General features: G+C 48.5%; 6 protein-coding genes across 6 annotated transcripts; 3 read left to right on the top strand and 3 right to left on the bottom strand.

The window, feature by feature from the left end:
• Positions 1-293: 293 nt before the first annotated feature.
• On the bottom strand, positions 294-2,364 carry VC83_02914 (uncharacterized protein). The gene has a single exon (XM_024466566.1). It carries the CDS (start codon positions 1,574-1,576, stop codon positions 488-490), a length of 1,089 nt encoding a protein of 362 aa, XP_024325239.1. The 5' UTR covers positions 1,577-2,364; the 3' UTR covers positions 294-487.
• RPB11 (DNA-directed RNA polymerase II core subunit) lies at positions 2,365-4,078 on the top strand. Its single transcript, XM_024466565.1, has 4 exons — positions 2,365-2,566; positions 3,380-3,438; positions 3,498-3,608; positions 3,665-4,078. Exons 1-4 carry the CDS (start codon positions 2,550-2,552, stop codon positions 3,859-3,861), a joined length of 384 nt encoding a protein of 127 aa, XP_024325236.1. The 5' UTR covers positions 2,365-2,549; the 3' UTR covers positions 3,862-4,078.
• A 99-nt stretch (positions 4,079-4,177) lies between these two features.
• LSM5 (RNA-binding protein lsm5) lies at positions 4,178-5,619 on the bottom strand (the record flags this gene model as incomplete). Its single annotated transcript, XM_024466564.1, has 6 exons — positions 4,178-4,642; positions 4,692-4,758; positions 4,813-4,886; positions 4,947-5,128; positions 5,170-5,327; positions 5,448-5,619. 6 exons carry the CDS (start codon positions 5,617-5,619, stop codon positions 4,501-4,503), a joined length of 795 nt encoding a protein of 264 aa, XP_024325237.1. The 3' UTR covers positions 4,178-4,500.
• Positions 5,620-6,055: 436 nt separating this feature from the next.
• On the top strand, positions 6,056-8,438 carry VC83_02911 (uncharacterized protein). Its single transcript, XM_024466563.1, has 2 exons — positions 6,056-6,490; positions 6,549-8,438. The coding sequence occupies exons 1-2, from the start codon at positions 6,351-6,353 to the stop codon at positions 8,245-8,247; spliced, it is 1,839 nt and encodes a 612-aa protein (XP_024325234.1). The 5' UTR covers positions 6,056-6,350; the 3' UTR covers positions 8,248-8,438.
• On the bottom strand, positions 8,431-10,258 carry YTM1 (ribosome biogenesis protein ytm1). The gene has a single exon (XM_024466562.1). The coding sequence runs from the start codon at positions 9,780-9,782 to the stop codon at positions 8,514-8,516; it is 1,269 nt and encodes a 422-aa protein (XP_024325235.1). The 5' UTR covers positions 9,783-10,258; the 3' UTR covers positions 8,431-8,513.
• Positions 10,259-13,579: 3,321 nt separating this feature from the next.
• VC83_02909 (uncharacterized protein) lies at positions 13,580-13,930 on the top strand (the record flags this gene model as incomplete). Its single annotated transcript, XM_024466561.1, has 1 exon — positions 13,580-13,930. The coding sequence occupies one exon, from the start codon at positions 13,580-13,582 to the stop codon at positions 13,928-13,930; it is 351 nt and encodes a 116-aa protein (XP_024325450.1).
• Positions 13,931-26,527: the final 12,597 nt, after the last annotated feature.

Below are 26,527 nucleotides of genomic sequence, written 5' to 3'. Positions count from 1 at the left end.
AAAAACCATCACGACGTGTACACAACGGATGCTGCATTCGAAGTTGAAGGCCTCACGGCAGCCAATAAATATGAAAACCACTGAGGCCTCATCCACAACAACCACCACGAGTCCCTAAAAGCCTCATATGGAGTATCCGTCATTATGTTGGCGTCCCGGCCGGATTTACAATGGGTAGAGAGCGTGGATAAGGAGCGAATGACGCAGCAACTAACGATGATGGGAAGGAGCGGTGACGGGAAGGAGCGAGCCACGATGCTGTCGAGTCCAGCAAATGCGAATGAGTTCTCGCTAGCCCGAAATTCAATATCGGAGCTATCATAGTCATCGTCCATGCTTGTTGCACTGGATCTCTTGAAACTGGTGAGTTCATATATCTGGAACCCTCATCTTTTCGATGGATTCGAGGATCTTATTCCAGTGATCATTATCATAATTCAGTACGTGTGTCTATAACAACGAAAATCTAACAGGACCATGCCCATCATCAGGCCTTCTTCCCTCCCAACAGCTTGATAGCCTCCCCTCGAACTTCCTCCACAATCTTACCCGCCCCCTTAACGTCCCCCACCAACCCCACCGCACTCCCCGCATACGTCGTCGCCCTCCCCTCAACCCCCCACGCCTTATCGCCCTCCTCCATCGCCTTCAAATACTTCTTCACATTCTCCTCCACCCCCAGCGTCTCACTATCCACATAACTCTTATTCACAATACCCCTCCCATTATACCCCTCCGGCCACGTCTTCGATCCCCTCAACGTGTCATAAATTAGCGTACGTACCGTATTAACACCCCCATCCGACGCAACTAGCACCGCATCCTGATACCCCCGCGCAATCTTCGCCTCAGGACAAGCAAGGAACCGCGTCCCCATCGCCACACCATCCGCACCGAGCACAGTTGCCGCCGCAACCCCGCGACCGTCCGCTATGCCCCCCGCGGCTATGACGGGGATATTCAATCCCGCCTCGCGGAGCGCATCCGTCGTCTCAGGGACAAGTGCTACGATCGAAGCCGACGCCGCAAGACCGTGCCCACCTGCATCAGCGCCCTGGAGGACGAGGACATCCGGCTGGCATAGCTTAGCATAGCTGAGAGCTTGTGCTTTCGTCCCGACTTGGAGCCAGATCTTGGGTGGAGCGGGGAGTGAACGCAGACCCGTCGTCCATTTCGCGATAGTGTCTGGGGATGCGGCTGGGAAGAGCCAGACTGCTGCGGGGACTTGGGCGGGAGGGAGGCTGGCGAGGAGGTTGACGGTTTCAGTTGGGGAGGGGTCGGTGATGAGGAGGAAGCCGATGCCGAATGGCGCGGGCCTGGAGGAGGAGGAAGGGGTGAAGAGGGCGTTTGCCTCGTCGATGAGGGTCTTCAGGCCTGGGATGCTGGTGTCTGTTCCGGGGATGCCAAAGCCGAGGAAACCAAGGCCGCCGGACTGGGAGACGGCGTGAACGAGGGCGGGGGAGGAGATGAGGCGCATGGGGGCGCAGACGATGAGGGGGGAGGTGGTGCCGGGGTATTGCTGGGTTAGGGTTTTGGGAGCGCTTTTGGCAGCGGAGCTGGCTGGGTTGGAAGCCATTGTGAGGAGCTGAGATGCTTCGTTTTTGAAGTTGGTGTGTTGGTTTGTGGATGGCGGGGTACTATATCTTATCACATTCACACTAGGCTGGTAGGTTCAAAAAGAGAAATTGGGAGTTAGATTGAGGAGAAGATAATTATGATGGGGAGGATATATAATAGATTTCATACAAACAGTCGACAACTCGACGACCTACCATGCGATATATATGTAAGAGTCACCCCTCGGGCAGATTCCGAGATGATTTACATATACACTATCTTTGACATCATATATCTGTTGGAGAGTAGGCCGTGGGCGCTGGGATACGGTGGTATTTGGCCCTATAATCCACTACGGCATCCCAGGATCTCCGACCGGTGCTGGAAACCACCACAGTCTCAACTGGGGTTTCAGCTCTGAAGCCACCAGAATAGGGGGCTTTTGGGGGGTCGAAGCAGAACCTCCGAAAGGCCTACAAATAGCCACGTAGGCCCATTAGATAGTGTAGTTAATCAATCGATCTTATTTTGCTATAGTAAGCTATATACTGTGTGAGAACTCCTGCCCCGTTGCACCCGTGAGAAGTCCCGACCACTGGAGAAACCACATGATTTGTGTGTGATCCCGTACCACGGTACTTCCTGTTCCAACAATATCGGACCTCGGAAGGAGTCACGCCCTTGCCAAGACGTGCTACCGCCAAGATCCAAAAATAGACAAGCGTTGCCGCAGAGCCGCGCCATCAGACATAGGCCCGTCGAAAGGTAAATTTCCATGTCGAAGGTCTATTTCGATGCGACCTGCGATAGCTCCCTTGGCATCTATCTTCACCTGGACGACTTTCCATTTCCATTTGCCTTAATCATCTCTTTATATACCCCTTATATAATATAGCCATAAGAGCCATATCCCTTCTTGCCGCCTTTGCAAGTGCGCCGCCACTTTTGGAAGAACTGCTGGAGAACGAACGACCATTCTTAGACGATAAACCATGAACGCACCGGATAGGTTAGTTGCATCCCTTCCGTTGCTCCTTGCTTTGGTTGCGGTCCTCTGGAGCGTGTGGATATTCTGGAACGTGGGGAGCGACATCGTGGCGAGGAACTTGAGGGCGTAGATGGGCGTGGCGCGACAACTTCGAATGGCGCCTGGGCTTGATATAAGATGGGAGAGCATGTCGAGAAAAAGCAGAGACGTAGAGAGTATTCTCCGGCTGCCTCGACGATTTATGGCGCCGGAAGCAGAGTGGGACATGGCCTGCGGATCGTCGGCATGGTTCTAGGCAAAAGGCACACGACCAACAAAGAGACTCCTCTATAATGGGCCGTCTGAAAGATAAAAATATGCATAGCGATGGCTTCGGAATAATGTGCGCTGCCGATGGGAGGATTGCGGGGTGTGGATGGTGTCGCGCAAAGGCATAAGCCAGGAGATACCACAATACTCCAGACGCCATCCTATGTGCACAACAAACTCAACACACTGTCCCAACCAACTCTACAAACCATCTGTCGCAACTCTGTCTTCAAACATAAAAACAACCGTCTGCACGTTGTAATTATACGCCTGTACTCCTAAAAAAACGGTCAAAAGCCAGCATCGGCAACGAAGCGCAACTATGGCCTACTCTTACGACGATCCTGTGATCCAAACCGCCCACTTAGTCAACGTCCCCAATCGCCTTGAGGTCGAGCTTGCCAACCTCAAATCGGCCTACAACCGCCCACCCAACACGATGGCCAGCTTCAACCCCGACAGCCACCTCCTGGACCGCTTCGAGCACGTGCAACGTGGAGGAACGGAAGTTAACATCACTGACAGATTCGAACTCTTCCTCTTGGGTGATGGAGAGAAGAAGATCACTGAGGCTGTTGATACTCGTAAGTTCACCTTGATTCTGCTCGATGCACGTGGAATGAGAGCTAATCCGACGGAACAGGCACCCCGAACTCATCTATCTTTACCATCTTGAAGGAGGACCACACCCTGGCCAACCTTCTGCGCGCCCACCTGCTCAAAGACCCACACGTCACCTTCGCTGGTTACAGAGGTACTACCCCCCGCGCTACCACACGCATCCAGAACACAACTAATAACCCCTCCCAGTCCCCCACCCCCTCTTCGCCACCATCGAGCTCCGTGTCCAAACCGACGGCACCCTCACACCCAAAGAAGCCGTCATCGGCATCGCCAAATCCCTCGTGGCGGAGCTGGCCCAGCTGAGCCGTGAGTTCACCAAGGAATTCGAGTTGCGCAAGATGGTGGCGGGCGCTGCTGCGGATACCAACCAGGGACAGCAGTAGATTCAGTTTGCTTTGCGGCACTGGCATGGGATCCAGGGAGGATGGGCTGCTGATGGGTATGGGGGTTTATGCATAGCGGGTGTTGGGAGTTTTATGGGTGGGTGGTTGGGTTTGGCGTGGTATCGGGGACTTTGATGCGTTTCGGTTGGAGGAAAATCAATCCAACAATATCCTTCCCCAACGAATTACATGTCTTCTGCAATATTTTGTTACTATGCATCTTATGTGAATGAATTTTGTTACTATGCATCTTATGTGAATGATGATCCTGAGGTATGGAGCATTATATTCGATAGATGGCAAACATATTAATATACAGAGGGAAACACGTGATTACAGAGGTAAACAGAATATGTATCATGAAGCTGGCTGTTCGATGTGCTGGAAAAACTGTCACCGCGATAGCTATGGGTTGCAACCTCTCTGGCGACACACAGTACCACAATTTGTGGCAGCCAGCCACAGTAATTATAGCCCCAATTACCACAATAGGTAAAATCATCACATACGGACGTAACCAAAAGTTACAGAAAAATTTCACTCCATTTGTCTATCTGCTATACAGCCTGACACCCACACAGGGTGATCTATGATGCAGAAGCCAATGGTCCCTCTCCTCCTGGAATCAGCTGTGATTTGTTAGATGGGGTTCACGAGCAGAGACAGGGGGAAAGTTGAAAAGGGGCAGAGCAAAAGGAAGAGAGGGGGAAAACGAGCCATGCAGATGTTATTCCCGTTCAGCAAAATCTTCTCCATCTTCGTTGTTGCGCCGGTGTAGTCACTGGGGCTGGTCAGTATTGGTCTAAGTCTTGGTGGGGAGGGTGAAATACAATTCCGTCACATCCTCCAGTACCATGTTTACATAGTCATCAAAACCGGTGAGGGTGCCTGTGAATTCTATAGGGGGTTAATATGGATATGGCGTTGCTGAGTTAGTTAAGATCCAAATACCTTTGTCGGTCTTCATGACAACCCAGATCTTACTTCCGACACAGCGATCGATGAGTTCTATTTCCGTCAGCGCGCTGCACAATCCCGCGATGCATAATGAAGGTCAAACGGGAAGCAAAAGAGGAAGCACATACCAAGCGGGAGTAATTGTGTCGACGTCATCGTGGCTGACGGCGTGCTGATCAGCAGCGGCTTCCTTGTCTTTCTCTGATAGAACTGGGTGCGAGTTCAAAGCCCTGTAGGTACGGTACGGATGCTTAGGCTGTACGTAGCGTTCACCTCGAAGCTTAGCCTCAGCCTTTTTCTGCTTGCGGAACTCGTGGTGCAAGCCTGTTTGAGGGTCAGTTGGGTTTGCACAGAGGTGATTGAGGTTATTGAGCTTGTTGAGATGGAGGGGAGGCGCGGAGCGGGGTAGTAGGCGCTGGGCTTTGGGTAGGGCACGCCGTTGATGAGGATGAACTTGTTTCCGGGGTTCTTCTTACGGAGCTTCTTTTTCTTGCCGTTGCGTTTGACCTCTGTGGCGTGTTAGCTGGGGCATTGTGATGACCAGGATGCGACCGTAGATTCGAGGAAAGGCGAGGGGAAAGGGAGAAAGGGCAGGTCGGTGTAGATGGAAGGGAGGAGAAGAAGCTGACTCTCTTGTTTCACGACTTGATAGTAGTATGGGCCTCCTGACACGTGGAAGAAATCCCTAAGATGGGCGTCGATGTCATGGCGCCAGGAGATTATCCTCGCCTTGATGCGCTCCTTGAGCGTAGGGGCAGAGGCAGAGGCAGGGGCATCGGTTTGACCCATATCATAGCTCATGATGAAGAGGAATAATTGAATGAATGATTTGATTTGCAATAGGAGTCTTGGTGAAGTGAAAGGGGCACAGAACCAACAGCACGTGATATGTGCCAAAATGAAGTGTGGTGAGAGAGAGAGAGTGAGTGGACGAGGAAGTGAAAAGAACTTACAGTTTGTGGACAAAATATAAAGAAGTGAATTTAAGGGCGCTTAGCTGTGGTGTCGGCCTAGCGGTGTCGTTTCGGGTCGTCGGGGGAGACTTGTCAGTTGAATTGTGTTTATGGGATGGTGATGTTTTGGTGTTGTCAAAGAACGGAACAACTCCATCACCAAGACAAATTCGGCGCTAGTAGAACAATGGTCGAACGTGCATGGAACGTTGAAATAAGTCGTGGTCTGTGCGTTTGATTTACAAGTGCGGGAATGTATTTTAGGGACGATTTGATCGAATACTGTTATCACCGTCATGCTTAATTCATCTATATATAGACCATATTCCCATAACCGCCCTTTATTAAATCCCTACTATTGATATACACTATAAATCGCGTATATATCTTCCTCTAACCCTCGGGCTGCTTCATTTCTTGAGGCTGGATGGGAGATATGGTGCAAGCTACACTTTACGCGTGTGATAGCCACTCATTTGCCGCCGATACGCGAAATCCGAACGTGGCGAGGGGACCAACGTGACCCATGAGTGTAGGGATTCCATCAACCCCCCGCCTGTCAATCCGACACTCCACGACATGCGCCTTTGCTATCATGGGGTATCACCACCGAGCAGACTCCTCGCAAAATCACAGACCTCGATGAGCAGCTTTACGGGCACCACTAGCCTTGCGAACGATGCGATGCGCTCTCTGGCTGCACTGAGAGGAAGGCCACCGTGAGTGCTGCCCTTTTGTAACATGGTGAGGAGAGAAGCTAATAGTTTATTTAAACAGAGCCACTGCTGCACCAGCACGACCATATAACTTGGGAAGATTATGGAGTCCAGCCCAAGGAATCGTGTTTGGAAATGGCGAGAGTGGGTTGCGAGGGAGCAGCCCGAGGGCACTCAGTACGACCACATTATCCACACTAGAAACTTCGACGGCTACGATTGAGAATACCTATACCTTGTCGAGCAAGGAAAATTTGACCCCAACCCAGGAATCTGACCAAGGAACACAATCCCTCCCGAGCAGCTCCAGTAGCTGGGCCCCTTCAATTCTCGACACGGGCGGTTTACAGACGGATCCCTCCCAAATCGAAGTCTCCCAGCAAGAGGCTGTTACTGGAAACCCCAAACGGAAGGAGGAAACGGAAGTCCACACACCACTCTCATTTGTGATGCCACCCGAAGTCCTCCAGAAGGCCAAAGACGCAACCCCAGATACCCCCGATTCCTTCTGGACGCACAGACTATACACAGGCCCCGACGACACGAAAGTCAAGGTCCATTATTGCAAGTCCCGACACACTACCGAGTCCGTGCTTCAGAAGCACTTCCTGGGTAAGCCCATACTCGGCTTCGACATTGAATGGAAAATCGACGCGACTCGGTTCTCCTCTCCAAAGAAGAATGTTTCTCTTATACAGCTCGCCTGTGAAGACCGGATCATCCTCAGTCATCTCGCACTCTTCCCCAAAGACGGCATCGATGATCTGGTTGCCCCCACCCTCAAGGCTATCCTTGAGGACCCCAATGTTTCCAAATGCGGCGTCGCTATCAAGGCAGACTGCACACGCGTGCGGAAGTTCCTCAAGGTTGATACGCGCGGCATTTTCGAGTTGAGCCATCTGCACCGCCTGATTGAGGGCTCTGCTGCACGCAATCCAACTCTCATAAACAAGAAGCTCGTGTCGCTCACATCGCAAGCATCTGAGCATCTTGCCCTCCCCATATTCAAAGGAGAGGTACGTGGCAGCGATTGGAGTGAGGCCCTAAGCATGGAGCAGATCTTGTATGCAGCTAGTGATGCGTATGCGGGGTTCATCTTGTACGATGTCCTCGAGTCAAAACGAAAAGCTCTGCGCCCCACGCCACCGCGCCCCTACCACGCCGAACTCGGCCTCCCCATCCGCCTTGCATCTGGCATTGAACTCGTCACCGCTGACGATTCACTCGATGATTCTACTGCAGCCCTCGAGCCGCGCAAGACGTCGCCATCCGCCCCCCAAGACCCGTCCCTTTCTATTCCCCTAGAAACTGATGATGATTCATCTCCACCTCTTACCAAAACATCGAAGCGCCCTGCAAAGAAGGCCGAACGACCTGCAGACCCTCGCGTGGACGCTGCTGCTGCCTTTGCCGTCTCATACCGCGCCGCGAATCCTTCTACCACTGCAGCACCTGCAGCTTTACGTGCCTACCATATCTGGTCATCACATGAAGAACTGTTGGTTGAAGACATTGCAGGGTTGCTGCGGGATCCGCCGTTGAAGACCGGGACGGTAAGGGGGTATATCCTTGAGGCGCTGCGATTGGAGGGCCGGGGTGTTCTGGGAAGCGGCGCGGGGCTTCGAAGTGAAAGGGGGCTAGAGATCAAGGGGAGAGAGGACAGGGTGAAAGCGTTACTAGAGGGAGTTGAAGGGGATACATCCGGGTGGAGATGGAGGGGACTATGGAGAATAGTTGGCGGGGAAAGGAAAAGCACCTAGCCGACGTGAATACCGTGGTTGAGTTGGCATGAATGGGACGAAATACATGATTGGGTGCATGCAATGGCGTTTCTGGGTAGGAATGGGTTTGAAGCATGACACTGGTTGGATAATACGACCAAGTCACATAGCTAGGATAGACTGACGGCGGCGCCGCTCAAAATAAATACGAGATAAATAAAGCCGTAGATTTATTACACCATTTACTCCAACCTATGCAACATCCAATCCACCAATTACCGGGTATCATCCCCCCGTCTCAACGCCTACGACTTCTCCAACTTCGCCGGTGCGTTAATCTGCACCCTTCTATCCTCACCCGCACTCACAATACCCACAGTCTGGTCCCACACAACACCAAACACCTTCTCGCCCTCACCACCGACCTTGCTCTTCCCCGCGCCATCACGGCCAACCACAAACACCGCCTCGCCCACCCGTCCGCCCTCATCAAGATTCCCGTCTCTCGAGGACCTCACATCCCACACCCTAACTGTTCCATCATGCGCACCACTAACCAGGCCAAACGCACTCGACGGATCCCGCGCCAGACTTGCAATCTTATTCTTGTTTCCACGCAGCGTCATCACCACGCCTCCAGCCCTCGGGTCAATAAGCGTAATGTGCCTCGCCGCCGAACCGACCGCTACAACATGTCCCCTTCCACCAGGCGCAAGGGTAGTCAAGCACAGCAGCGCATGTCCAGTCGCGCGCGTATCAACCACGTTCCCAGTCGCGAGATCAAGCGTCTTGAGAGTATGATCCAACGAAGTGGAATACGCAGCCGTAGCATCATCAGGATGGAACACCACTCCCGTAGCAGGCGCCGTGTGCACAGCCATCATGCTAGTCGCGCCGCGCGCCAGAACATCAACAGCAGCGTTCATTTTCCTCCTCTTGGCGGAAGGCGCGGAGCCAGGGAGGAGCGCGGCGGGGGCAGCGGGAGCGGATTTGTTGGGTGTCCAGAGGCCAATGGAGCCGTCTGCCGAGGCGGAGAGGAGGCGGTTGGAAGGGGTGTGCGCGGCGAGGGAGTCGATGGGAAGGGTGTGTCCGTACAGCGCGAGGGTGGGGGTTAGCTTGCCCTGCGCGTCTGGGCCGGTGGCGTCAGCGTACGACCAGATGCGGACTGTGCGGTCGAGGCCGGCGGAGGCGAGGGTGGTGGGGGAGAGGAACTTGGCGGCTTTGATGCAGGAAGTGTGGCCGCCGTTGGAGGCGCCAGGGGAGGTGGCGATGACGGTTCCGGAGGGGGACCACATGCGGAGGAGGCCATCGTAGGAGCCGGAGAGGATTCGGGGGTCCTTTTCGTAGGCGGAGGAGTGGGGGGAGGTGGCGGAGAGGACGTCCACGGCTGCGACCCAGTCGTCGTGCTCGAAGGCCGCGGTGAAGGTGGGGGGGATGCTGGAGCGGAGGAATTGCAGCGTTAGGGTTGTTTCGGCGGAGAGGCCGGCGGAGACGAGGTACTCGGCGAGGGTGGTGCGGAGGAATGTGCCGTTGATGAGGATGTCAAATGGGGTGGGGGTGGGGAGATCGAGCATGGCGGGGGAGTTGAGGATTTGAGAGAGATTGTAACGACGGATGTCTGCGAGGAGGGGTTAGCATGGCTATAGAGAAGCATGAAATGGGTTAATTCTTACCAGTAGGGACGAGGAGGACTCTCTTGGACTCCTCGAGCTCGAATTCCTTCTCCTCGGTCACAAAGTGGACTTGCACCTGTCCACCGGACCTCGTCACCTCCTCTCCATTCTGCGCATCTTGGTCGGCCATGGCTCAGTATTCCGTCTCCGAGATGGATATTGGTGGAATTTGTCTATATGCTCAGCGGTGAGCCGAAGATTGAGAGATAAATGGCGAACTGCAAACTGGCGATGCTGTTGATGGGATCAGATTCGATGTTGAAAATGGCCCAGCAACTTTTCAAAAATTTTCCGGGCGACTGGGCGGACCTAAACTGCAGTTCCCATTGTCAGCCTCGCATGCGAGGCTGTGATAACATCATGGTTCATAATCAGTTGCTACCGGCGACTCTTTGTCATTTCAAATCCTTTGAATCCTCCCTGGGGTTTCATTTCTGCCCTACTATTGATATACTTCATTCATTTTATGGAGTGTGAAGTGTAAAATCCGCCTCTGTTTTCCAATACAAAAAATAGCGAAATTCCTATTATCAAGTGATCAAGAGAACTACTTGTCCAGGTAGGTTACCACTCACCATGTTTAAAGTCTGGCCATTCATTGATGACATACTCGCAGCTGCCAATAACTCTCGTGAAGCACATCATGTTATCATAATAACCCGAAGACACTTTCATTCCCTAGCCCCTGCAACACCATGTAAAGGGAGTTTGACACTATTAAAACGAACTCTTCTAATTGTGAACCAAGACGTTGAACAAGCTCGTCGGGCGGTCCTAACCACTCGAGTTCCATAGCACGTTTTTCCTCCTCGGAAGCGTCGCGTATAGTGTGCGTCATGGGTAACCGGTGGTTGCAAACCGCCGGTCTGAAGATAGAAACCGCCCAGACCGACGTGGGCACCCAGCGGTTCCTTGGCAACCCATCACGTGTGATGAATTGTCACACGTGATGGGTTCCACACATGATGGGTTGCCACAAATACAATCGTTACTATAGTTATTACTATACAGTTACAATAGACCAATATAGTAGAAACGTTTCATTGGATTTCTACTATCTGTATCCTGCTACTCATTTGCCCTTTTCATCCAAGCTTTCCCGAGAATGATGGAATGTTTTCCCAGCGAAGTGATGAATAATGGACATAGGCTTTCCACATGCTCTCCCACTTGTAGTCGAGGATATATAGCATGTGTGATAGCAGGGGCAGCCTCTCCATTGAATCCTTCAACTTGTTTTGGCTTCACAAGTTCGACTGGGGCTATCCCTTCGATTTCACATATTCTTTCTGCATCAGCAGCATTAATGAAGTTTCCACCTGTGGCACCAGTATCGATCAATGCATCGACAATAGCTTTGTATTTTCCTATTCTACAAGTAGCTAAGAAAGGGGTGTCCGGATCAAAACTGGATCTCGAGGAAGAAGCTGCAATTCTGGCTGCACTGCCTCTAGTGATGACTTGTCTAGAGGCTATTCGTTTTCCGAATCGATGATAGACTCAGCTGTAGATACCTCATTCACTTGAGCTTTGAGCTTCTGGGGACAGTCTCGAGCTCGATGTCCATTTTGTCGGCATATGAAGCATTTCCCAAGTTTCATGAGCATTTCTTTTGCTGGATCTTGATGCGGTGGTCGATACAGCTTCTGCGTCTTGTTTTGCATGTTGGAATCCATTGTAGGTTGAGGGATTGAAGTTTGAAGTGCCTGGCCCTGATTTTGAGTTTGGCCCATGTTGTTCGAAAATGACTTTGGCTTCCTTTTGTCTTCTTGTTCCTTGATCCGCTGAATGTTCTGGTCGATGAGCATGCATTTCTTTGCAAACTCGTGAAGTGTAGTAGCTCCAACTTCAGCCACTAAGGCTTTCTGCATCTGTTGGTTGACTTTGAAGCGCAAGTCATCCAGCAAAGTTTCTTCAGAGTAATCAAGCTCTGTCGTGAGCCTTTGGAACTCAGCCCAGAACACTGCAAAGGTGTTGTTTCTCTGATACAGCTTTCGATACTCAGTTTGAGCTGTGTGCCTTCGATTGGGATCACTGAAGACTTTTTCCAAAAGTTCGAGAATTTCTTCTGCTGTCTGCAATTTGTTTGTAGAGTTTGGTCGAAGCCTTGGATTGACATGTCGAACTGCCAGTCCTCCCAGTCGACTCTGAATGTAGCTCATTTGTAAAATCTGTGTTGGAAAATGATCAATGTTGGCTTCGAGCTTGAGGCGAATTTTCACAACCCAGTCTTCAAATGCTGGCTCTATCCCATCTGTGAGGATTGGAGGGTCTGGAATCCGAGCTGACAGTCGACTGTGAGAGTGGTGTCCTGGTTTATTCTTCAGAGCTTGTTGGGTTTGCTTTTCAAGATATTTCTGAATTGTTTGTTGCTCTGTGATTTGTTGCTCGTTGCTCTGGATCAGTTCCTGTAACTGGAGAATGGCATCATCCTTTTTAGCCAGTATCGAATTTGAGTCCTCTGCTAGGGCCAAATAGTCCCGAAGAATGTTCTTGTGCAAAGTCCATGCCATTTTCTGGTTGGCGACAGATAGTTTCTGGAATTCGTCAAAGGTTTCAACATTCCATTCAGCCTTTTCATGTCGATTTGCAAGTATAGATTCATGTCTCTCTTGAGCTGTTTTGCCCAGAGTGTGAAGGAAGGTTTTGGATTTGAAATTAGGATCATGAAGTTCATTGGTTTGGTTTGCAGAGCTTGGAATTGATGCTCCTTCTGCCAGGGATTCCTGGTCTTGTTCTGGATCATTTCGAGCTGCCATTGCAGCTTTTTCTTCAGCTGTATAAGCCATAGCGAGTTGCTATTTCAATTTCGGTTTATATCGTCAAGTCAGACACATATTGCCAAAGGCCCTATTGTGCAGTTGTTGGCCGTAGGAGCCACTCGAGAGGAGCGCACTTCCCTCACAGTTATATCCTTGTTGAGGGAGCGTTGTAAAAGGTCTGACTTGCGAAGGTGGTGTGTGTGTGTCGAGCTGACTGTCGAAAGCCAACTTTGAGGGGTTGCCTGGAGATCGTCCTGGAATCGACTTCAGGATAAGGTTTCTGGTTCTGGGGTTTTCAAAGAGTGGATTTCGATTTCGATTTCAGAAGAGGGTTCAGCTCAAAGAGCAGGAAAAGAGGTATAAGAGAGATTGAGTTTTATGTCACGGTTCACCAAGGCATAGGGCGCCAGTTGGGTATTATGAATTAAACTCAATCTAGAGAAGAAAGGAAAGAGAAGAGGAGCACTCGAGCAGTGGCTCGATCTATATACAGCTATGTTGTTGTGGAGTGAATTCTCTTTAGCGAGACTAGTTCTGAGAATTCACTCCACAACTGAAAACTTCGCTCCAACCCCGGAAAGCTCCCCACACCCCTGAACCCCCACTCGAGCTGCAAGGCGCACTTGATATCGTAACAGTTGTTGTGGGGTAAAACACGTCAATAAGGTCGCTTACTATTGTTGTCCTTACTATTGTTGTGGGAGAATTCACCTTTATCGCCTACTACCGTACAAAAAGTGAAGCTGAAGACATTTTACTAAGCGAGCTAGCTCACAACCCCAACCCCAACAACCTCACCCTACCTTTATTTTTCCTGCACAACACCCCCCCGACCTTCAGATCAACATGGCTATGTGAATTGCTACTGGCTGGCAAACTGGTAAGTAAAGCACCCAAATCTTATAGTAATACTTATAGTAACCCTCTTTTAGTGTCATGGATCTGGACGCTGCCTACGATGCCCCTGATCCAGTAACAAGCTCCGAATCTGAAACTGAGCCCGATGGAAAAAAAGCCCCACTCAAACAATCCCACAAATTCATGCAACTGACCAACTATTCACTTCGGTCACGACAACCACAAGTACAAGCACTTGAGCCAAACACTCCAACTCGCCAGAATGCATGCCTTCAACTCCAGACCCCTCCAGCGACACAACACAAGGTTCGGAAAGGTCCAATTCCAACGTTTGCGCCTGGTCAAAAGTTCAGCAAGAAGATGCCGGCCCAAAAGACTGCTGAAAGGCTCCAAGAAAGACCTCAGGGATCAGCGGAAAGAAGATTGTGAAGAAGGCCACAAAGAAAAGCTGTCATTATAAGCCTGGTAGTAAGTTGATTACTATAACTATTACTATAAATCCTTTCTGATCAAAAACAGCCGTTGCTGTCCGACAAATCAAACAGTACCAAAAATCGACAGAACCTCTCCTTCCCCATGCGCCATTGACGCGACTTATCCGTGAGATCATCAGCGACTTGCGCCCTCGCGAGGACTTTCGGCTTCAGTCTTCTGCAATTTCTGCTCTCCAGGAAGCTGCAGAAACTACACTCGTCAAGGAATTTGAAAGTAAGTGAGTCTAACGTACATGTATAGCGAAAGCGCCAAACAAGCGAAAGCGCCAAACAAGCGAAAGCGCCAAAATGATGCGGTGACCAAACCCCCCAACTAAATGTTAAATTCCTCAACAACAAAACATGCCCCATAAAAACGATGAAAGCCAATTAGTGCTAGCTATCCAGGCTATGCAAAGCGACCCAAAGTTACGCCTTCGAGTTGCTGCTAGGATCTATTCTGTGGACCACCGCAAGCTAGGTCGTCGTCTAGAAGGTGTACCTTCACGACGCGATATCCAAGCCAACTCACGGAAATTAACTAACCTAGAGGAGTCCGTCCTTGTTCAGTATATACTCGACCTAGCTGCCAAAGGGTTTCCTCCTCGGCTGTCTGTTGTTGAAGATATGGCAAGTCGACTACTTGCAACACGCGACGTGTCACGCGTTGGGTCGCGTTGGGCTTCAAACTTTGTTAAGCGGCGTGTAGAGCTCCAGACACGCTTTCAGCGCAAATACGACTACCAGAGGGCTAAGTGCGAAGATCCAGAAGTTATTAATGGCTGGTTTGAGCTTGTGCGTAACACAATTGCGAAATATGGTATCGATGAAGCAGATATCTACAACTTTGATGAGACTGGGTTTATGATGGGCGTTATCTCAACTGCTATGGTTGTAACAAGCTCAGACGGGCGGGCAAAAGCAAAGAAGGTACAGCCTGGTAATCGGGAATGGGTTACAGTAATCCAAGGCGTTAGTTCTCAAGGTTGGGCAGTACCACCATTTATCATTGTTGCAGGCAAAAACCACCTTACATCTTGGTATGAGAATAGTGGATTTTCAAGCGATTGGGTGATTTCTGTTACTGAAAATGGCTGGACTACAAACGAGAGAGGCATGGATTGGATTCAGCACTTTGAGAAGCATACAAAGGCCCGGAGTGTTGGTGGTTATCGCTTGTTAGTCCTTGATGGTCATGAGAGCCACCACTCAGATGAGTTTGAGGAGTACTGCAAGGAACACAACATTATTACGCTTTGTATGCCTGCTCACTCTTCTCATCTACTCCAGCCACTTGATGTTGGCTGTTTCGGCCCGTTAAAGCAGGCTTATGGTCGGCAAATTGAAGATATGATGCAGGCTCATATTTCTCATATTACAAAGGATGACTTCTTTCCTGCCTTCCACGCTGCATTTAACACTACAATGACGGAAAGTAACATTCGAGGCGGGTTCCGAGGGGCAGGGCTTCTTCCATTTGACCCTGAGAGAGTGATATCTACACTTGATCTTAAGTTAAGGACACCAACGCCTCCAAGCTCCCGCCCAGGTACTGCTCAACCTTGGGTTTCTCAGACACCAAACAACCCAATTGAAGCTATGTCACAGTCTACATTTATTAAAACTCGGATTTCACGCCATCAAAATAGCTCTCCAACCTCAATCTATGCAGCTGTTGACCAGTTTACAAAGGGTGCATCGCAAATAATGCATCAATTAGCACTGCTAAAGGCAGAGAACCAAAACCTACGACAGGCAAATGAAGTACTAAGCAAGCGCCGGAGAGCTAGGAAAACACGACTACAGCAAGGAGGATCACTTAGTCAACAAGGGGCGCAAGAGCTACAGGATGAGAGGGATGTTGTGCAGCAGGTAGAGCAGGAAATAAGGGCAAGCCGTGGTCGGAAGCCAAGGGAAGAAACCCGTGCCCGTCGCTGTGGCAAGTGTGGTGAGACTGGGCACAATGCGCGCACGTGTCAGATTGTAATAGACACCTCTGAGGAAGAGGACTCCGAGTAGTTTCAATTGATTTCTAATGTTGTGGTAGATTTATCGCAATGTTTGTCGTGAGGGTAGATAATTTTGGCGCTTTCGCTTGTTTGGCGCTTTCGCTATACATGTACGTTACACGTTTATAGTAATCATTATAGTAATTGTTATAGTGACCCAGCTGGCTGCTATCCATGCAAAGAGAGTCACAATTCAACAGAAGGACATGAAGCTTGTCCAGCAGATGCGCTTACACATGACGGTGTTTTCATTTCCAGGCCAACTAAGATAGGAGAGATGGAAGATACCAGGAATATAACATGGAGTTGTTCTCGATATGATCAATGATCAAGTCCTCTTCACTGGAGATTATTGCAACCATTCTATACAAGATCGAGCCCTCGAAACAGAGCCTATATCTAAAAGTGAAAGACAAAGGCCAAAGAAGAAAGCCAAAGAAATGCCTCCTCCGGAACCTGCTCCGAAAGTGGAAAAACCAAAACCTTGCACCATAGCAATGATTGGCGCAGCACCATTTCGAATGCTCATGAAGCAAAGAGAAGCTCAAGTCTTTGCTATATCAATAAAGGACATAATCGAGCACAAGAACAAGACCAAAACTGAAGAAATTGACTCTTGACTGATCCTTCCGAAGGAATTTCATGAATTTTTGGATGTTTTTTCAAAAATGGCAGCAGACAAGCTACCTCCCCATCGACCTTCAGACCATCATATTGAACTCGAAGGTGATGCAAAGCTGGGATATGCACCACTCTGGAATATGTCAAAGGAAGAACTTGATTTGGTCGAAGAATATGTCTTCGAGCACTTGCCAAAAGGGTTCATTGAAGCAAGCAAAGCCCCATACTCTTCACCCATTATGTTTGTGAGAAAGCCAGGTGGTGGTCTTCGATTCTGTGTTGACTACAGGAAGCTAAATGCCATAACGAAAAAGGATCGATATCCCATACCACTCATTGATGAAACGCTGGCCCAAGTCATAGGAGCAAAATATCTCACCAAACTGGACATTCGACATGCCTTCAATCGAATTCGAATGCAGACAGAAGAAGATGAAGACCTCACTACATTCAGAACTCGATTTGGATCCTACAAATACAAGGTCATGCCCTTCGGACTCACAAATGGTCCAGCAACATTCCAGAGGTACATGAATGAAACCCTCATGGATTACCTCAACCAATTCGTCACCGCATACATGGATGACATTCTTATCTACAGTGCTACTCGAGCGGAGCATACAGAGCACATAAGGAAAGTCCTACAGAAGCTTCGCGAAGCTGGACTGCAAGCAGATATCTCAAAATGTGAGTTTTTCGTCCAAGAAACCAAATTCCTAGGACTCATCGTGGGAGTCAATGGCATTCGCATGGACCCTGCAAAGGTTTCTACTATATTGGAATGGCGAACTCCAAAATCGCTCAGGGATATGCAAGCTTTCATTGGATTCTGCAATTTCTATCGAAGGTTCATCCGAAATTACTCCAGCATCATGAGGCCATTGGTGAACCTTACCAGAAAGGATCAGATATTCGAATGGACTCATGCATGCCAAACTGCATTTGAGCTGTTGAAACAAACAGTCACAGAAGCTCCTGTCTTGAGGCATTTCGATAGAAACAAGACAGCCTATGTCGAAGCAGATTCCTCAGACTTCATCTCATCAGGAGTCTTGTCACAAAAAGATGATCAAGGGGTTCTACATCCAGTGGCATACTTCTCAAAAAAGCTAGCACCTGCAGAATGCAATTACGAGATATATGACAAGGAATTGCTTGCAATCATCAGATGTTTCGAAGCATGGAGACCAGAACTTGAAGGGACAGATTTTCCAGTCCAAGTCTTGTCTGATCACAAAAGCTTGGAATACTTCATGTCCACCAAGAAGCTGACAAGAAGACAAGCTCGATGGGCTGAATTCCTCTCTCGATACAACTTCCAGATCATCTATAGGCCTGGGAAGCAAAATGGAAAAGCAGATGCTTTGACTCGAAGGCCTGTGTTACGACGGAACAAGAAGGCTGGCCAACTACAGGACAGGAAGGAGGGAGGTCGCATGAGACCGGCCCTGGTACCTGGAGGGGCAGCGGGGAATAGTAGTTCCGAAAGTATCACGTGACGGACTCGCAGGATGATGAGAAGAGTCCTAAGAGTCCAGGACTCCGAGGACTCGAGTGAGTTCCCAGGAGTCCATTAGGCACGTGACGGACTCGCAGGATGATGAGAAGAGTCCTAAGAGTCCAGGACTCCGAGGACTCGAGTGAGTTCCCAAGAGTCCACTAGGCACGACGCCACTATATAAGTAGATAGTATTTCCTTAGATAGGAGCTTCGTGCTCAACTCAATACAGTATTTGTTATATACTAGTAACGTGTTACTTGAAGCCTTTGTGTCTGATCCCCTGCCTCCTCTGATAAGTAAACCTTTACGCAAGAGAACCTCTGTGTCTTCTATCGTTTAGAAGTCAGCGTTACAGCCTGGTGACAGACCAGAAGGCAATGATGAGGATGATCGACAAAAGCAACAGCTTCAGGTGTTGCTACCACCTTTGAGGGTACATCCAGACATTCAGAAACTCAAAGAACAAGGCCAAACAGCTCAGCTAGCTCCAGTGGAAACTCATATCAGAGAAATGACAATTCTTGAGAGAATCCAAAAGTCTCAACTGGAAGACAAATTCTGCAAGGCTACACTACAGAAGCTTGAGAATGGTGATCGAACAAGCAAAGAGGTTGCATTGGCTTATTGCGAACTCAAAAACTGCATGCTAGAATATCAAAATCGAGTTTGTGTAAGGACACAGGGCCCCCAGCTCACAGTAATAGCATATGGAAGTGCGAGTCAGAGGCTAGACGGATGCTATTCTATAGGTCTACTACGAAGGATACAAAAAAGATGAGGAGAGGAATCCCGTTGGGTCAATCCCCTTAAGTACCCGAAACGGGTTCGACTCAGCTAACCTGCCTTCACTCTCACCACGTGACCGTAACCTGTCCGACTCAGATCCCTTCCATCACTGAGGGAGAGGGACCCCGTTGGGTCAATCCCCTTAAGTACCCGAAACGGGTCCGACTCGGCTAACCTGCCTTAACTCTCATCATGTGACTGTAACCTGTCCAACTCAGATCCCTTCCGTCACTGAGGGACAGGCATCCTTACAGGTTGGGTGCCAGAAACCATTCAGGCGGACTTGTTGAGAGAAGTTCATGAACAACCTTCTATGGGACATCCAGGAGCTGGAAAGATGCTGTGAGTCATGAAACAGCACTATTACTGGCCAAACATGGACAAAACAATAATTCAATATGTCAAAAACTGCCATAGTTGTCGAAGATCGAAACCATCTCGAGATGCCTACAATGGACTTCTACAACCAATCCCTATTGACAGTCGACCATGGATGGATATATCAATGGATTTCGTGACAGGATTACCACTCTGTGAAGGGAACAATGCTATCTTGGTTGTTGCATGCAGGTTGACGAAAGAAAGATATTTCATTCCATGTTTCGCTGGGCAAGAAGGGACTACTGCAGAAGCTACAGCACAGCTCTTACTTTGACATGTATGGAAGCACCATGGTCTACCAAACTCGATAATATCAGACAGAGGTCCTCAGTTCATTGCAGAAGTCTGGAGTTTGCTCTGCAAAATTTGGAAAATTTCAGCCAAACTTTCAACTGCCTTCCACCCAGAAACAGATGGACAGACTGAGCGATTCAATGCAGAGCTTGAATGCTACTTGCGAGCTCATGTGAACTATCTTCGAGACAATTGGGTTTCATACTTGTGCATGGCGGAGTTTGCTGCCAACAGTTTTGTCATACTAACATTCGTTGCACTCAGTTTGCTATCAAACTCAAGAGCAAACTTAGAAATCTCCTCCTCAAACCTACAAGTCACTATACATATTTTGGCTTATCACACCAACAACAAGAGCAATACTACTCAATGATTGCTACAACCCTCTATGATTCATTACACGTCATTGCTCCTTAGTTACTGGGCCAATATGACCACATAGCATATCTCTACAACCCTCTATGATTCATTACATGACATCACTCCTTAGTTACTGGGCTAATACTACACATGATATATCTCTATCAACTAGAGGCCTAGGAACATGAACGATAGCCCCAAAAGCTTCTACAACCCTCTATGATTCATTACACGTCATCGCTCCTTAGTTACCCACAAGATTGGTTAAGTTAGTTCCTAAGGTTGGTGTAATGGTGCACCCACCATTACACCAACCTTAGGAACTAACGCCTTAGATTACTGTATTCCTGATTGTGTAATGGTGGGTGCACCAGATGTGAGAATCTAGCCACCCAAGGAAGGGATGATTTTACTAAGACAACACACTGTCTTAGGAAACAGAGCCAAAGGGTCGTAGCTTAGACTATTCCACAATGCAGCAATCAGGTGTATGATGTAGTGGAGTGGTTTAGACAAGTTGTAACAAATGTTGAGTCTGAGAACTCAGGGATAAGTCAGAGGTTAGCACCTTACTGACTTTTCAGAAACAAGGAGTAACAAGATCAATGCTTGGAAGCTTGGAAAAGACGTGGAAGTATGTGATAGTCGATTTACTGTATTGTCTGCTTTCCCTTTCTTAAGGAAAGGGCAATCCTATTTATGCTAAAGGAGTGTAGTTCTCTCATTTTCCAAGACTGTCCATGACTAACCAGGCTTGGTAACTGTAGTCGATGTAAGAGAATCCCATAGATCCATCTCCTAGGTTCCTAGCCTATAGGAAGTGAAAGGAGGTCCAAGGTCAGAGTACCCCTATAGACAAATTATGTCATAACTTAACCAATCTTGTGGGTAACTAAGGAGCGATGACGTGTAATGAATCATAGAGGGTTGTAGAAGCTTTTGGAGCTATCGTTCATGTTCCTAGGCCTCTAGTTGATAGAGATATATCATGTGTAGTATTAGCCCAGTAACTAAGGAGTGATGTCATGTAATGAATCATAGAGGGTTGTAGAGATATGCTATGTCATATTGGCCCAGTAACTAAGGAGCAATGACGTGTAATGAATCATAGAGGGTTGTAGCAATCATTGAGTAGTATTGCTCTTGTTGTTGGTGTGATAAGCCAAAATATGTATAGTGACTTGTAGGTTTGAGGAGGAGATTTCTAAGTTTGCTCTTGAGTTTGATAGCAAACTGCAACGAATGTCAGTATGACAGTATAGATTTCGTGACAACATAGGTGAAATCTGACTATTGAGCTCAACTTTGAAGCTTCGATATCAGGGACCTTGAAAATAGTGAACTCTTCGAACTGCTCGACTAGAGCGACGCGTCGAAGGCACTGATGGGGCTCGCGAGACTCAACTCTGAGATCTCCGAGGATTGGAACGAACGATGAGGAGAACGATCTTACAGTTGATGTGGTAGTTGCTCCGGGCTCATAACCTGTGGAGGTGTAGGAAGCTTAGTACTACAATGGGGCTGTTGTAACGCTGACTTCTAAACGATAGAAGACACAGAGGTTCTCTTGCGTAAAGGTTTACTTATCAGAGGAGGCAGGGGATCAGACATAAAGGCTTCAAGTAACACGTTACTAGTATATAACAAATACTGTATTGAGTTGAGCACGGCTCCTATCTAAGGAAATACTATCTACTTATATAGTGGCGTCGTGCCTAGTGGACTCTTGGGAACTCACTCGAGTCCTCGGAGTCCTGGACTCTTAGGACTCTTCTCATCATCCTGCGAGTCCATCACGTGCCTAGTGGACTCCTGGGAACTCACTCGAGTCCTCGGAGTCCTGGACTCTTAGGACTCTTCTCATCATCCTGCGAGTCCGTCACGTGATACTTTCGGAACTACTATTCCCCGCTGCCCCTCCAGGTACCAGGGCCGGTCTCATGCGACCTCCCTCCTTCCTGTCCTGTAGTTGGCCAGCCTTCTTGTTCCGTCGTAACAGCTGTAGGGAGTAATCGTAATCCTTGATATTCTGATGATCGATGATCTTGTTGATGAGAGAAGCCATAAGGGCGTTCTCTCGAATCTCTATCTATAGGATCTATGCTACGATCTCTGTCGAGTAATATGCGTGTTGTTCTGTCTATCTATTGCTGCCTGAAATTGCGGGGAAGTGGTGCTGAGATCATGTGACATATTACAACACACCCCCCCATGTATCCCAGTACCGCATACTAAGTAGGAAGGCTCGCAGGCAAATCCGTATGGGTCTGAATTTGGAGTTCTGGGCCAACAACCTTTTTCTACCCCCACCCCCGCCACTACCAAGCACCAACTTTCCACTCTCGCACAGCTCCGTACGTGACTCACAATGACTGTTTATTGGTGAAATCAAGCCTCAAGACATGGCTCTGGTTGAGATCAGGGCTGACCTCCATGATGACTTGCCGGAGTATGAGAGGGTCAAAATACCATCCCTACCCCCAATTGTGGTTGGCGTGGAATTGGCCCGTCCGTACGGTGTTGCTGGTGTGGTGGAGTCTGACCACCCACAACAGACAACGGCTTGGTACATCCAGGCTGTAGGAGACATGGATGCTGGCTGTGACCAGTGTGTACACGATCGGGGCAGTGCTCGGGCTCGTCCCTTCTTCTCTGCCTGCCATCACTATGGCGAGCTGCAGGAAGGAGCCTGTGGTAACTGTGCAATGAAGCACAAGTCAGCTGCTTGTTCCTTGAGTAAGTTTGTACCTTTCTGTTGATTCCTATGCTGCGTACGACACTAACACATAGTAGGCCACAAGAAAACTTGGAGACCTGCCACGCCACCACCTCCGCCATCTCCCAAAGCTGGGAAAAGATCTGGCACCCGTGCCTTCGCCCGACAGAAAGCTATTGATGAAGAAGCTGCTGCTCAGCTTCGTGGGTAATCTCCGTACGCCTCACTTCTAGTGCTCTCAGTGTTCTGGTGCTCTCGGTGTTCTGGTGCTCTCGGGTTCTGGTGCTCTCAGTTGTGAATGAGGCCTAAATGACAGTGGATTTCTCTGCAATTTTAATGTGACAGGTCCGTACGTAGTTGTGAGTGTGGGAAAATGGGTGATTCTCCTGTTTTTGTATAGTAAAAGTCAGGGATTTCTCCTGCTCTTGTCTGCCTTCCCCCCTTTGTTGAAATGGGTTTGGAATTTCGAAAAAAAAAATGAATGTGAAATCTCCATGCATATATTGCATCTATGTCGTACGGAGTTGTGTAGTCTTCCAAATGAGTGTATGTTTATTATTTCCCAAGGTATTCCATTGGGAAAGTTGAAATAAGAACGCATAGTAAAACTAGGTGTAATTGTAGGCGGCTTTGGTGCTTTTGAGAGTTCTACCTCCGTATGGAACTCATCCATTAGCTATTCTTGTCTTGCCTCACTTTTCAGTTAGTGAAGTAGAAGACTAGACTCTTTGGTCTAGGGGGCTGCTTTCCATAGTACAAAGGTAGCCAGTGCTTCGTACGGGATTGTGTTGTATGTATGCACTCCTATAGGAGATGCTTTATGTCTACAAGGTTCAAATGTTTAATGAACTCCTTGTGCTTCTGATGGGGTAGGGCCTTAGTAAAGCCGTCTGCTGGCATCTCGTACGTAGCTATCCACTTAATGTCGAGGTTATGCTGCTCAACCTCCTGTCTTAACCAATGTGAGTGGATGTCAATATGCTTCAGCTTTGTAACTAGCTTTGGAGACTCCATAAGTAAGATCCGTACAGTCTGCAAATTATCACAATTAAGTGAGTATTGCTTGTTTAGATCGAGTTTGATTGTGTTGAAGAAACGCTGCCACCAATAGAGCTGTTTCGCACTGTGGGACAAAGCTAGAAGCTCTGCCTCTGTTGTAGAGGTTGACACAGTCTTCTGCTTTGAGCAGCGCCAGTCTATTGCCCCTCCAAATAAGGTAAACAAATAACCCTCTGTGCTCTTTCTTGTTGATTCGCAGTCTGCGTACGAAGCATCACTAGAGCATTGAAAGCGAGCCTCTTGAATATTAGGTCCAAACTGAAGAGCTAGGGTCTTAGTATCCTTAAGGTAGAGTAGAAGTCTGTCGACTGCAGCCATGTGGTCTGGGCCTGGATTGATGAGAAATTCAGATAGTTTCTGTGTTGTACGGGCTATATCAGGTCTCGTTACGACTGCTGCGTAGTTTGCTGATCCTACTTTCTGTTGGTAAAGATGGATTTGTTGCTTATCTGCCTGGCCGTCAAATTGGGTTAGGTTGTCTGTAACCATTGGCGTTCGGGTGGATCGAATAGAGGCTACTCCATACGTAGTTGTGATCTTGTCGATATAGGAGTCCTGGCACAGCCATAGGGTTTTCTGGGTGCGGTCCCTCACAATTCTTATGCCTAAGAACCATTGAAGTTCTCCTATTTCTCGAAACTCATACGCTTCCATCAGTCTCGTACGGAACTGTGTTGCCTCCATTTTGTGGCTAGGATGGCTAAGGATGCAAATATCGTCAACATAGAAGAAGACAATAATCTTTGAAGATACAAAGAGACACTGTGCTTCTGGGACCTGTACGAGGCCTAGAGCCTTGAGTGTCTCTGAGAAGTCTTGAAACCAGAGTAAGGGGGACCTTCGAAGTCCATAGAGTGCCCTGTTAAGTTTCCAGCATTTTCCTTGCTCCTGGTAGCTGTCTGCACACCGTATGTAGACCTCCTCATCAATACGGCTGTTTGTGAATGCGTTTATAGCATCTAATTGTTGTGTATCCAAATCAAAGTAGGCTGTGATTGCCATTAAGGCTCGGAAGGTTTTCGAAGCAAGCGTAGCTGCGTACGTCTCATCATGGATAGAATAGCGTTGTAGGTCGCCTCTTACAACAAGTCTAGCCTTATATTTAAGAAGGTAGCCATTGTCATTGAATTTGTATGTGAAAACCCACATAAGGGGTATCACAAAGTTCCGTACGGAGCTGTCGTTGACAGATGTAAACGTTCCTTGCTTTCGAAGGTCTCCTATTTCCTTTGCAGCTGCAGCTTGGAATCCTATTCGATGTGGATGAGTTTGGAGTTGATTCCAGAACTTTGGAGCAGCTGGTAGGTCCGTACGGTGTATGCTCTGTCGATTGAACTCCGTTCCTACTAGGAAAGCTTGGTGTAAGCTTAGCTTTGCTTCTGGTATTGCTATTGTAGCTAGGTAGACGTCGTGTCTTCATACGGTGTCCTCAGGGCGTTCCGGTGTCATTTCAGGCGTTTGAAGTTGTTCCTGTAGCTCTGTAGCTCCGTGGTCCTTCTGAGTAGGCGGCTCTTCTTGAGGAGAGGAGGTGTTTGTTGCCTCTGATTTGTACGGAATTGTTGTCCCGTTCTGAGGCTGTTGTTCCCCCTCAAACTCCTCATCTTCTTGATCTTGAATATCTGGTATTTCAATGACCTGAACTGTCTTTTCGAGCTCTGTTTGGACAAGCTGAGCCTCGTACGAAGGGTCATAAGCCTTTGTCTCATCAAAGGTAACGTCTCTTGTAACTATAACCCTTTTAAGTTGCGGAACCCAAATGTGGAATATGTTTGTAGAGTTATAGCCAACTAGGTAGCCTATTTTGGCGTTCCTCTGTATCCTCTCAAGCTTTGGCTTGTTTAGAATAAGGGCATAGGCTCTACAGCCATAAGCGCGAATATGAGAGAGTAATGGCTTAAGTAGCTCTGGCTTTTGGCTCTCTGTAGGTAAGGACTGGAGTAGAAGTCCGTACGGGGTCTCATCGTTTATGACTGACGATGGTGAGCGGTTTATGAGGTACCCTGCTGTTTTGAAAATCTCAGGCCACATTCCTTCTGGTAAGTTGGCTGATTCTTTAAGTGCGCGTGGTCGTGTGATTATCGTATGGCCTGACCTCTCTATTCCTCCGTTCGGCTCTGCTGTATAGGGTGGAGAGATGTGGATTTTATATCCTTCGTCCTTAATCCAACCCTCCCATTCATTTCCAAGTGAGGCTTCACCATCTAGGTGGAATATGCAGATTTGGAACCCCCATCTTCTCCGTACGTAGCTCACAAAGTCCTTAATCGTCTGTAGGAGCATTCCTTGTGTTTTATCCTTAATAGTATAGACGTGGTTCATGCGGCAATTATCACATAGGAAGTGTAAGGCTTGTGTGCTGCCATTGTACGCCTCTGGCATTTGGATTAGGTCAAGGTGGACCTTCTCATATGGCACTTTTGAGCGTGGTGTAGATCTTCTAGAAATCTGCCTTGTAGCATGCATAAGTTGGCATACTTCGCACTGAGTATCGTACGAGTCTAGGTCTGTGACGATAACTCCAGCGGTCTTCTCTTGGAGTTTTCTAATGGCGTTTTGGTTTAGGTGTCCCATGCGGTTATGCCATTCCTTTGCAGTGCCTTTTAGGTCCTTACGAGGTCCGTACGAAGATAGGACAATGTTGTCCTGTTGATCCTGAGTGCTATAAACAGCTCGGGTAGGCTCATTTTTGATGTATTCAAGAACCCATTGTCCATGAAGCATTGGAGTGTTGCAGAACGGTTGATCTCCGTACGTAAGTCCTTGTGCGGCGGTATTCCAATGAACTCCCTTTTGGATGAATCGTCTAAGAGAAGCGACTGAAGTGTG

Source organism: Pseudogymnoascus destructans, assembly GCF_001641265.1.
Source record: "Pseudogymnoascus destructans isolate 20631-21 unplaced genomic scaffold scaffold_7, whole genome shotgun sequence".
NCBI lineage: Eukaryota > Fungi > Ascomycota > Leotiomycetes > Thelebolales > Thelebolaceae > Pseudogymnoascus > Pseudogymnoascus destructans.
This window is presented reverse-complemented; position numbering and strand designations above follow the sequence as displayed.